At 36.9% G+C, this 11,214-nt stretch overlaps 1 protein-coding gene across 2 annotated transcripts in view; it reads left to right on the forward strand.

Moving 5' to 3' along the window:
• PDHX (pyruvate dehydrogenase complex component X) overlaps positions 1–10,086 on the forward strand; it is a 31,284-nt gene extending 21,198 nt beyond the window's left edge. For both annotated transcript variants that reach the window (XM_066321020.1, XM_066321019.1), the window contains exons 6-11: positions 778–949; positions 2,407–2,554; positions 4,677–4,735; positions 5,850–6,008; positions 8,206–8,270; positions 9,518–10,086. In XM_066321020.1, coding sequence (XP_066177117.1) covers positions 778–949; positions 2,407–2,554; positions 4,677–4,735; positions 5,850–6,008; positions 8,206–8,270; positions 9,518–9,782 — 868 coding nt within the window. In that variant the 3' untranslated portion in view covers positions 9,783–10,086. The remainder of the gene's footprint in view (positions 1–777; positions 950–2,406; positions 2,555–4,676; positions 4,736–5,849; positions 6,009–8,205; positions 8,271–9,517) is intronic.
• The last annotated feature ends 1,128 nt before the right edge of the window (positions 10,087–11,214 follow it).

Here is an 11,214-nt window from a genome sequence, read left to right on the forward strand (position 1 = left end):
CTAGTGATTCACCTTGCAGTTGGCAGTGTGGTGGAAATGCAATTATTTCTGTTCAGCCTCATCAGTGCCGGTCTTTAGCCTGTTGCTTTATGAATGCAATGCACCCGGAGCGGACACACTGTCATGGCTTAGAGATGGGAGTCTCTCCTGTCTGTCATACTGTGCCCACAACAGCAAAATTTTATGGTAGTAGCTGTATCAGTAAAAAATCCTTGGAGAATGCTTCGACTTTGTTTTTCCAAAGTATGTGCTGTTAGGAAGTATGGGCCTATGTAACGTCTGCACCTGACTCTGCAAATTTATGACAGAAAGGTGCAGAGAAGTGAGTGATAAATGTATTACTCAATTTTCACTTAGCACCTCTAAATAATTACATTAAATTCAGATTATTACAAATAGAACCAATGAAACAGCTTTTACTTGAGACTTTATAGCCTGAATAAATGTATACTTTTATTTAGAAGAATTGTTAGTGCAACTCAAAAATCACTTTGCATGCTTACAGTTAGTGATGATGATTGTTATGCTTCTTTAACACAGTAATTTTCTGTTGCTGCATATTCAGGCCCTTTTATTCGTGGAAGTTAAGTTAATCGTGAGAATTTACTAAAAAGATACCACAAAGTCAACACAGAATTAGTATAATTGCCTTTTTAATGTTTGGTTTGATAACAGAAATTTAAATGTACAGAATAAAGCAGAATAAGTGATGGAATAGTAATGCTTAAGTAATTGTTAAATAGTTTTTGTTAATATTTCACTGTGTTTAATCACCAGGGATGCTCTCAAACTTCTGCAAGAGAAGCAGAAAGGTAAACCCGGTGAGTTGAAACCTGTGGTTTCTCCAGCTCCTGCTGCAGTGCCTTCTCCTTCACAAGCAACAGCCACGACTTCTTATCCAAGGCCAGCGATTCCACCAGTTTCCACACCAGGACAGCCTCCTGCGCCGGTAACGCTTCTGCTGAGGCTTCAGCACTGCTGCAGCTGAACAGTGCAGTAGCTGCTTCAGTAGCTCTGAGATTTCTAGATCTGGAGAGAGGAAGGAAATTAAGGCCACTCACATGTCAAGCTCAGTGATAGGCAGTTTTGACTATGTTTCAGTGATTCTAAGGCAGTGTAATTAAAACTGTGAAACCCTTGAAATGATGGGCTGCATACTGTTTTGTGTAGCTTGCAAAAGGAAGTGGTGAAAAAATTTATATTGCAGGCATTGGTGAAACTAGAATTAGTATTTATTTTTTAGTATACTTGATTTGTTTGTTTTACTGCAAGATGTAAGTGTCCATTAATGAGTTGTCAAGAAGTGAGGAAGGAAAAGGCTTTTTGGTGGTTTCCTTGGAAAGTAATTGGGCAAACTCCAGAACCTAAATAAATTTCTATGTTAAATTGAAATGTTAGAAATATCAGAAAATATTTTTTAAAAGAATAAATGCCCTTGCTGAAATATACATTAGTAGGAATTGAAAAGCTTTTGTGAAAAACATTTTCTGGCTCTAGAACTAAATTTGATGTCTCTTTTTAGGCTGAATTTTACAATGTAGCTAAGATTCATAATAATCAAAAAATGCTCCCTTTTTTTTTTTTTTTTTTTTTTTTTTTTTTTTTTTTGGGGCACGGTACAAAGAGCCAAACAAAGAACTCAAAAGCTCAGACTTAGATCCATTACAGAATAAAAAATTTTTATGATTGCACCAGAACATACATATTGCAATTTATTGTGTGTTGAGTACTGTTGAATATGTACTAAGGATTCTATGAATCCTTATATGTTCAAGGGATATGTGCTAAAAATTAAGTATACAAAATTATGTTTTACAGAATCATTTATCTTCTTGCTTTCTATAGTCACTAGTATTTTAAGAGATTTCTTGCAAGTTGACCTGCTTCTAAGACAAAGTTGGCCATTGAAACATTACTGGATATATCTGGAAGGAAAGAGGAGAATAACAGAAAAGATGCAGTAAAGCTTGTCTTGAGGGACTACACAGGAAATTGAAAAAGCAGTAGTTTGCTGGGGAAATACTCTTTTATAATTTAAATGGATCAAAGCATAATCTGAGCCATATGCCAGGCCTGGAAGATGGAATAGTGCTTAGATACTCTGGCTGAAAATAAATGCCTCAGTATTCAGATTTTTTTTTAACAAGGTTAATCCTATGCTGTAAAATGGAATTATTCTGTAAAGCCTGTTGTGTTGATATCAGTTAATAGGAATACACTAGAACACTCAATGGTTATGGTCGTATTAATTTCAGTTGTTGGAATGTATCATTTTTGGATACCTAGGGGAGAGTTGGCATGGGCAGGAGTCACTGATGATAATGCATAAATGCTGGAGTACTTTCAGCAAAGGGGAAATGTGTTTGCTGTCCTGATATTTAATATGCAGCATATGATTTCTTTCAGGGCACATTCACAGAAATCCCAGCTAGCAACATCCGAAGAGTTATTGCTAAAAGATTAACAGAGTCTAAAACCACCATACCTCATGCATATGCTGCTGCTGACTGTGCCATTGATGCTGTTTTGAAATTAAGAAAAGAACTGGCCAAAGGTTAGTAGTATGATTTACTTTGATTATACTAATGTATAATTTGTCCTGCTTACATAAACTTCCCCAGGAGGTGTAGATTTTGTATAGGTAGACCACTATGCATTCAAGTAATTTTTTTCAGTGTTCTGTATGTTAGGGTCAAGCTGTAGTTCCCAGCAATTATTGAACTGGACAACTTTTCAGGATACAGGAAAACTGAGGTGTTACTTTGCCAATTCACACATCACTCTGAAGTCTTATTTTCCACAATGACCAAGCTGCGTAAATAAGTAGTGATGGTCTGTTTGGTGATGGAGATATGCACCTCCTAGACTGGTACTAAGTCTGTGTCTTGGGTAAAAAAAAATCTGAAGGCCTGTTACATTATAGAATGAAGAAACAATGGTGTGGTTTTTCTCCTACTTTTTTTTTTTTTTTTTTTTTAAGACCACAGATTAGTTCTAAAGGCTGAAGACATTCATGGGAGAATATAGCTGTCTGCACAAGAGAAAAGTACATTAAAAATTTCATGTGGATTTTTTTTGTGTTGTTCCATTAATTATTTTTTCTGGTACCATTTGTGTCGTTTGTTCTCAGTAGTTCAGCTTTGAGATATTTCTCCTCATTGCCTCATTATCAGAAGAATGAAAAATGAATAACTTTAGGTCTAAGACACTTCGAGTTTTGATGTAAAGTTTCACAATTGCTGTCATGGTTTGAAAGCTTATAGGTTCAAATGGTGGCTTTCCTAAGCCATGAGAGCTCTACATTCAGAATAAAACAGCAGAATGGTTTTAATTTACATTTCTATTGCTGTACTGTTGAGAAACTGAGACCAGCTGTTCTGTACTAGTGACTAGCCCATGTTTGTTTACCTGTTTGTGTGGTCTAAAATGAAATTTGACTTGGTATATTCAGATTTCCTAGGTGATGATGCAGGAGCTGCTTCTCCTTCCACTAGAGTTTTGAGTGACTAATTTTTAATGCAACATTAGCCAGATAATTTTTCTACCTGTTATTTTTCCTAGTGCTATCTTTTTCACAAGTGAATGTCAATGACATTTTCTGATGCTGATAGTTGCTTTCAACAGCAGCAGTTCTTAAAGAATGAGCCAAAAAAGGATCTTAGGAATACTCACTCGAAATTTTTCACACCTCTCCTGCTGTTGTTGGTTCTTGATGAATATTTCCTTTAAATGCAGAGGTGGCAAAGCCATATGTCTTTGCATGAAATTGCTTTGCAGAGCTTGTCCTGGTAGATTTGTGTTTCCTCATATGGAAATTGCGGTATTTTCTACTGTAATTTCTATTATAAACTTTATTATACCTCATTTTCTATTATAAACTTCAGTGATGCAGGGTAAAATATTATGAGATGTGGATCATTTAATTGTATTCCTGTCCTACTACTGGACAGTGACATTTTTGCCAAGGATTAGGAATGTAGTAGGTAAACAGAAACCAGTGTATATTTATGACCAAGGTACTGGTTTGTCTGATACGAAATTCTGTCAGTGCAGCATGGTAATTGCAAGTTCCATTATATTCTGTTGGAATGCTGTCTCTCTTCTTATACATAGATTACTAATCATGGCAAATGTTGCAGGCCAGTTATGAGGTAAGTGGATACTTGGTTCGCTCCTCTAAATTTGTGATGACTTAAGAATGTTTCACTTGATATAATTATCTGTAAATTATTTTCCTTTGCAAGAATATTTCTAAAGGTGTGTGTTATATGCCATAAACCAGATTTGAAAATTAAGCAGTTTTGCTGCTTGATCAGTTTTGCTGACAGTAGTGATGGTGGTGGAAGGGTACTGTAGTTTGTTTTTTTTTAGTTGTGAGAACAGTGTGTTTAATATTGTGTAAATGTCATGCATTTCAGGGTAATTTTATGGCCTAATCTGCTTTGTATCTATTATCCCTGCTTCTGCTGCCGCTCCTGATTTTAGTTACCAGTTTCATTCTCCTGAAAACCCTTCTGAGTGTCTCTGCATGAGATTTTTCTTGATGGATTTGCCTTTTGTCCCAAGAGGGAAATCACTGAATCACTGGAATCTTGTCATCACACAAATGCTGATAAAGCAAGTCTTACAAACAATGACTGTTACCCTTTTTAAAATTCTTCTGTTTCCTTTTGCAGATGACATTAAAGTATCTGTAAATGATTTTATTATCAAGGCAACAGCAGTTACTCTGAGGGTAAGCAAATAATTGACTTTAAGAATACATTTTAACAGTAAACTGCCAAAGAGACAAGAAAAGTATTTTGTGAGTCTATGTGGAGATATGAATGGGATCACAGTAAAGCTGGTAATTCTGTTTTGCTTATTGTCAGTTTTTTTTAGATTTCTATGTAAAATTCTCTTCCTTGTCTATGCTGTTAACTGTAAAAATGAGAACATCTTAGTGAAGATCCACTTACTGCAGTTAACATCTGCAAATCACAGTAGTTGCTTTGTCAGCAGACTAAAGCCATTGTCGAGATCATTCATCCAGTCTTAGGTACATCTTATTTCTTTTAGTTACAAACAACCATTTATTTAAGTCTTATACCAACCTTATTATTACCTCAGATGTATTCTGATGGCGCATTCAGTGATACCCACTTTGAAATAAAAATTCTTCTGGCAACCACTCTTTGCTCATTGCTAGGAATTCTCATTGCCTGGATTACCTCACAATGTTATAAAAATGTTGGAAGGGATGTGAGAGCTGTTTTTCTCATTTGTGAGGATAATTTGAACTATTTAAAAGTTGAGAGAGGAAGTTATGTTTAAGTTGGGGGACTATTTCTGTTCCTATGGAGATATGGAATTGAGAGAACACTGGAATGGAAAAGACCTAACAGATTTCTAGCTGAACATGTACTAAATGTTGATGTATAATTTTATGAGGTATAGCTTAATGGTAATGTTTAATTTAAGTATAATTGCAGTTTAGACAGAAAATAGGATTCTAGGCATGCTTTAAAATTCAGCATCCTGTAATTTATTTTGTGGGAGAAGTTGCACTGCTTTGAAGCTTTGCATGCTGGGCCATCATAAGGTGGAATCAATGAAGATTGTAGTAATTTGGGGTTTTTCCTAGCAACCTCAAACAAACTTCTGTGTGTCCTGCCATTTTTAGGTTTTGGTGCATACATTTCATGCTTTTTGACAAGTAAATATAAATAAAATCAGTGCAAGCTAATTCACTTGGTGAATGCCTGTGTGTAGCTATGTGTTTTAAAGGAATTTCCTTTTCCTTAATAACTGATTGCAGTGTTATTCTTCTAACAGCTGTGGGGTTTTTTTATTGTGTGTCTGTGTTTTAGCAAATGCCAGATGTGAATGTAACGTGGGATGGGGAAGTCTGCAGGCGGCTGCAGTCCATTGACATCTCCATTGCCGTGGCAACGGACCGAGGGCTCATTACGCCAATCATAAAAGATGTTGCTGCCAAGGGAATAATGGAAATTGCTGCCTCTGCAAAGGTGGGTCTGAAATGTGCAGCAGGCTGAGGAATAGAGCAGCTGTATGGTTTTCTGTAGCAGAAAATGTAGCGTGACCCAGATACACATCAGTAATAACAAAGGCAGTGCATCTAAAGCAGTTGCATCATTACTTACACTTCAAAATTCTTATTAATTTTGCAATTTTCTTCATTTTTAATCTACAATAATATCCTGCTATTTAGTTGAATGGTGGCTAGACTGCTTGAAAAATAAACCTGTACAGACTTTTGCAATTTAATATAATTGTATTTCTTTAATCCTCAAGAGAAAACTATTCAATGCTTGTTTTAGTATTTCCAGTCTTGGGTTTGAGATTTTGGTTTTTTTTGTATTTTTTCGCTTTCCCAGAAAATGTCTCATGTCTGCTTTTTTTTACTGTCTTTGCAGTTATGTTATGGAACATATTTCTGTCTGCATTTTTTTCAATATGCAGTTCAATTAAGGATATAGCATTAAGCTCCTCAGTCTAATGAGCAGTATTTTGCATAGACCAGGTGCCATTCAGAGTGACATTTGGCAGTTGTTGCCAGATAAAGGAGTGCGTTTTGGCAGGCAAAAGTAGAATGGATGATGAAATGTCCCAAAACAGGCCTTTTTTTGTCATTTGATGAGTGCTAATCAAAGCCTGTGGCATCTGAGGAATGCAGTAGAAGGAGGTCTTAGGGCATAAAACTGTCCCCAAACTAGACATCACTGCACTTAGTAAATTCTTGCCTTTTGTGTAAAACTACAGAAAGCATAATAATCTGTGTTGACAAAGGGGAACAGCCAAAAGGTTGTAGCTGAAAAAATACCACAAAACATTCATAAATGGGTATTTTTAAGATTTTTTTTCTAGTCCATATTGCTTACTTTATGCTGAATGTGTTGTGAAAACAATTCCTTGCACTAGTAGCCAGTTGAGGAGGAAGGTCAGCTGAGACTGTTGTGAGGTTAGTGATAGAATGACACAAAGAAAAGCATTGTTCAGTGATGTGCTTTCATTTGCATCCCCACTATGTGTAATAGTGTGCAGTACTGCAAACCTCTCTTACCTCAAATCAATATCCTGGAGTTCCCATGATGGAAATACAGCTTGATTTGCATTCAGTGGGGCCATGATAGTGAGTATTCCCCTTGCCTTTCAAGTGGAATGTGTGTGACACAGGTGTCCACACCAACATCATTTTGCTTTTCAACTTCTTCACTGAATTACTTAAATAAATACATACCTGACATGCACAAGGGGGAGGCACACACTGGAATTGCAGCTGCTTCTCTGTCAGTCTTCCTGTTGTTGGGCATTTCTTTGTGTAATTGCTTATATATCCCCTTCTGCTGCATGTTAATTTTGACTTCTTTCCAGGTCATGTGCATCCTAGCACAGTATTTTCATCATTCAAATAAAGCAATTGCACAAATGCATCATGCTGATATTGACCCTGTTGTGTGAATGCTGTTCCCATGGCTATTGTCTTCACTAATTATTCAGAGATGAGAAAAAGCCTAAAATAAAGCTCAGTGTACCCTTTGACTTGCGTATTATAAATTTTAAAGTTTGGTAACTCTGCAGTCTTATTTTGGAACTTAGTATGAACTTCTTGGGCTGTATTTGAACACTTCTTCTGTTGAATTTCAAAGAAAAGTCTCACAAATATCATGGAGATCACAGAAGTGGCCTTAAAGGCAGCCTTCAAAAGGTAGTTGAGTGTTCAGCTTGGAGAAATACATTCTTTCAATCTGCTAGAAAGTTCTGAAACGGTGCATGTCAGTTTCTTTAAACAAATATGTTAGGAATACTCCTAACAAATATGTTAGTGAATTTATCTCATGAGTATTTTGCTAGATAATGTAAAACCACCAGGGAGAATGGTGGTTCCATTGTAAAAACTGGAACAGTATTTATGAGAGAACAGCTTTTATGGAACTGCCACAATATTTATGAGAGAACAGCTTTTATGGAACTGCCACTGTTGGTGGGAAAATGAAGATTTTTGCCCTAGTCTCTTTGCCAAATGACTGCAGGTACAACAACAGTGTTGCTGAGGTGCTTCCCTAAATTGAAAAGCAGGTGACTTATACAGACTCAATGTGTGTGCTACTTAAAATGTCTTACTGAAATAAAATGAATTAGTCTGTTACAACACACTAATTTCTTTCTTTTTCTTTGCCTGTTTCCTTGTTTTGTCTTCTTTAGGCTCTAGCAAAGAAGGCCAGAGATGGAAAACTGTTACCAGAAGAGTACCAGGGAGGATCTTTTAGGTAAAACTAGCAGCATTTAGTACAAGCAGCATGGGTTCAGAACTGTTTTATCCTTAGCTATTCCGCTGACATTTAATGCATTGCTTTTAAAATCCTGCTCTGTTTAGGATGATACTCTGTGTGATGGTTCTGAGGGTCAAACCTAGACTGAATATCTTGTATCAAGGAGAAATAATTATCTTGGTACAGGTTCATTTCATCTGTGCTTGGCACTAGTGAGGCCACACCTTGAGTTCTGTGTTCAGTTTTGGTTCCATCCCCACAAGAAAGACATTGAGGTGCTGGAGTGTGTCCAGAGAAGAGCAGTGGAGCTAGTGAAAGCTGTTGAGTTACAAGTCTTGTGAGGAACAACTGAGGGCACTGGGATTGTTTAGTCTGGAGAAAAGGAGTCTCTGAGGGTACTTTTTCACTCTTCACTCTTTCTGCCTGAAAGGAGTGTAGTTGTAGTGAGGTGTGGGTTGGTCTCTTCTAGGTTGTAAGTAACAGGAGAGGAAATGGCCTCAATTTGCACCAGGGGGAGTTTAGATTTGATATTAGGAAAAAATTCCAAGCATTGCAACAGATTGTCCAGGGAAGTGGTTGAGTCACCATCCCTGGAAGTGTTCAAAAAGCAGGTGGATGTGTCACTTAAGGACCTGGTGTAGTGGTGACCATGGCAGTGGTGCCATTTGATGGTTGGACTGTGCCATATGATCATTTGTCCACTCTTTGTTTTAACTATAACCAGAAAGGAGGAGATGGTGGGCCAGCTTTCTCCACAGACCACTGGTCACAGAAGAGTCCAAGCCTTTCCTAATATACTGCTTCTCAGGTGGTGACATGGACAGAAATGTTTTCATGTGCCTGAATGATGCCTAGATGCCCAAATTTTATTGCTTAGTGGGTACCAGCAGCCATTGTAACTTGCAGTTGAGGTTCAGTCTAAAAGACATTAGGCTTGGAAACAGGGATAGGCAAAATATATTTAAAGACATTGCTTTGCTGGCTTTCTTTCTGGCTTCAGTGTGTGCAGTGCAAGAATATATTGCTGTAAAGAAATGGGACTTTTTAAAAGGTACATTATTTTTAATTGCAGAAATTCCAAACCCTTGAGAGCCTCAGTGTGCTCAACTGAAAACAGTTCAGATCTATTTTTAACTTAATGGCTTTGCCTTGGAGATTTAATCATTGTAGTTGTTGAATATAGATTATTTCTTGTAGGGAATATGTTATTTCCGATGTTACTGAAACTTTTCTGTTTTATTCAGTATCTCCAATCTGGGCATGTTTGGCATCAGTGATTTCACAGCAGTCATAAACCCTCCTCAGGCCTGCATCCTCGCTGTGGGCCGAGCAAGACCAGAGCTCAAGATTGTGGAAGATGAAGAAGGGAATGAGAAACTTGAGCAGCGTCAACTCATGACAGTGACTCTTTCGAGTGATGGTCGGGTGGTAGATGATGAACTGGCTTCAAAGTTTCTGGAGACCTTGAAAGCCAATATAGAGAATCCAATGCGACTGGCCTTAAATTAAACTCAGTGAAGAATGCTTCCTGTTTTGACAACATAGATAACTACTATATACTTAAGGTTGTTTTTCTGTATAGAGGAGTAAATAGTTGAAGACGGACAGTTTAAAATATTTAATTTATGAATTAATGTGAAACACTCATGATTTTGGTCTTCTATAATAACCAGGTTTCGTACTGTAAAGCGAAAAGACCTTAAAGTTAACATACCACGTTTCTTTAAATACATAGCACCAATGGCACATGTTTGCATAGGAAAGTCAATCTCATCTGTAAAAAAAACTTAATAAAACTTTATGAAATATAAAAGGGAATAATAGAATAATTTGGGTTGGAAGGGACCTTTAAAGGTTGTCTAGTTCAGCTTCTCCTGCAGTGAGCAGGGATGTCTTCTGAGCCCTACCCATGATGACCTTGAATATTTCCAGAGATGGGGGGTGTCTTCTGCCTCTCTGGGCAACCTGTTCTGTCTTTTACAACCCTCACTGTAAAAATCTTCCTTATATTGAGTTTGAATCTACCCGCTTTCAGTTTAAAACTATCACCCCTTCTTCTACTGCAACAGGGCCTGCTAAAATGTTTGTTTCAATCTTTATTAAAAGCCTCCTTTAAGTATTGAAAAACACAGAACTTAATTGTGCAAGCAGTGTTCTCATAGAGGTCCCAGTATGAAAGGTCAAATTTTGCACACTGAATAGTTGCTGACTAATGCTGTTCTTTGCATGGACGGAATGTAGATGTAAGTGGAAAGTGTTTCATCATCAGTGTATATTGAAATGTAACTCGGAGGCTCAAGTGCAGTGGCCTGAATTTTAGATTAACAGAATTAAATTGGTATCTTTATTACATATAAATATGGAACCACGTATTGCATGTAAATGTTACAAAATAACTGTGTTTACAGGACCTCATGAGAATATAAATTGTCAATAGAATTATGGAGCTTGTTTTATTCTGGTTTGTGCAACTGCTTTTTCCTAATGATTTGTAGGAATTAATTATGGCAGCAGCTCATCAAGTAAACAGCTACTTGCAAGACAGCCTTTACTTAACACTGAGATGAGAGTTTTTGCTAAATGAGTTTGCTTTTTTATCTTCTTCTGATATCATAAATTTCACAAATTATTAGTGTGACTATAGGGAGAGATTTTGATTACCAGATATAATTTACTGTGCAGGAATGAACATACGCGTTCTGTATTTCCAAGAGTTTCATACTGATAAACCATATTAAAGATTGGTTCCTGAGAATTAATTTGGAATCTGAAATGGTTGGCTTCCATTTTTTCCAAAGCCGAAATGTCAACCTCATATTCCTGTGGAAAAAAAAAAAAAAAAGGACCAATTTCTATATTGTCCTTAGTGTACAAGAAGCTCTCATTATTGGCTGAATCTGCTCTGCCCAGGAGATTCTTCAGGGAAATGGTAAATCTGATC

Source organism: Sylvia atricapilla, chromosome 6 (assembly GCF_009819655.1).
Source record: "Sylvia atricapilla isolate bSylAtr1 chromosome 6, bSylAtr1.pri, whole genome shotgun sequence".
Classification (NCBI taxonomy): Eukaryota; Metazoa; Chordata; class Aves; order Passeriformes; family Sylviidae; genus Sylvia; species Sylvia atricapilla.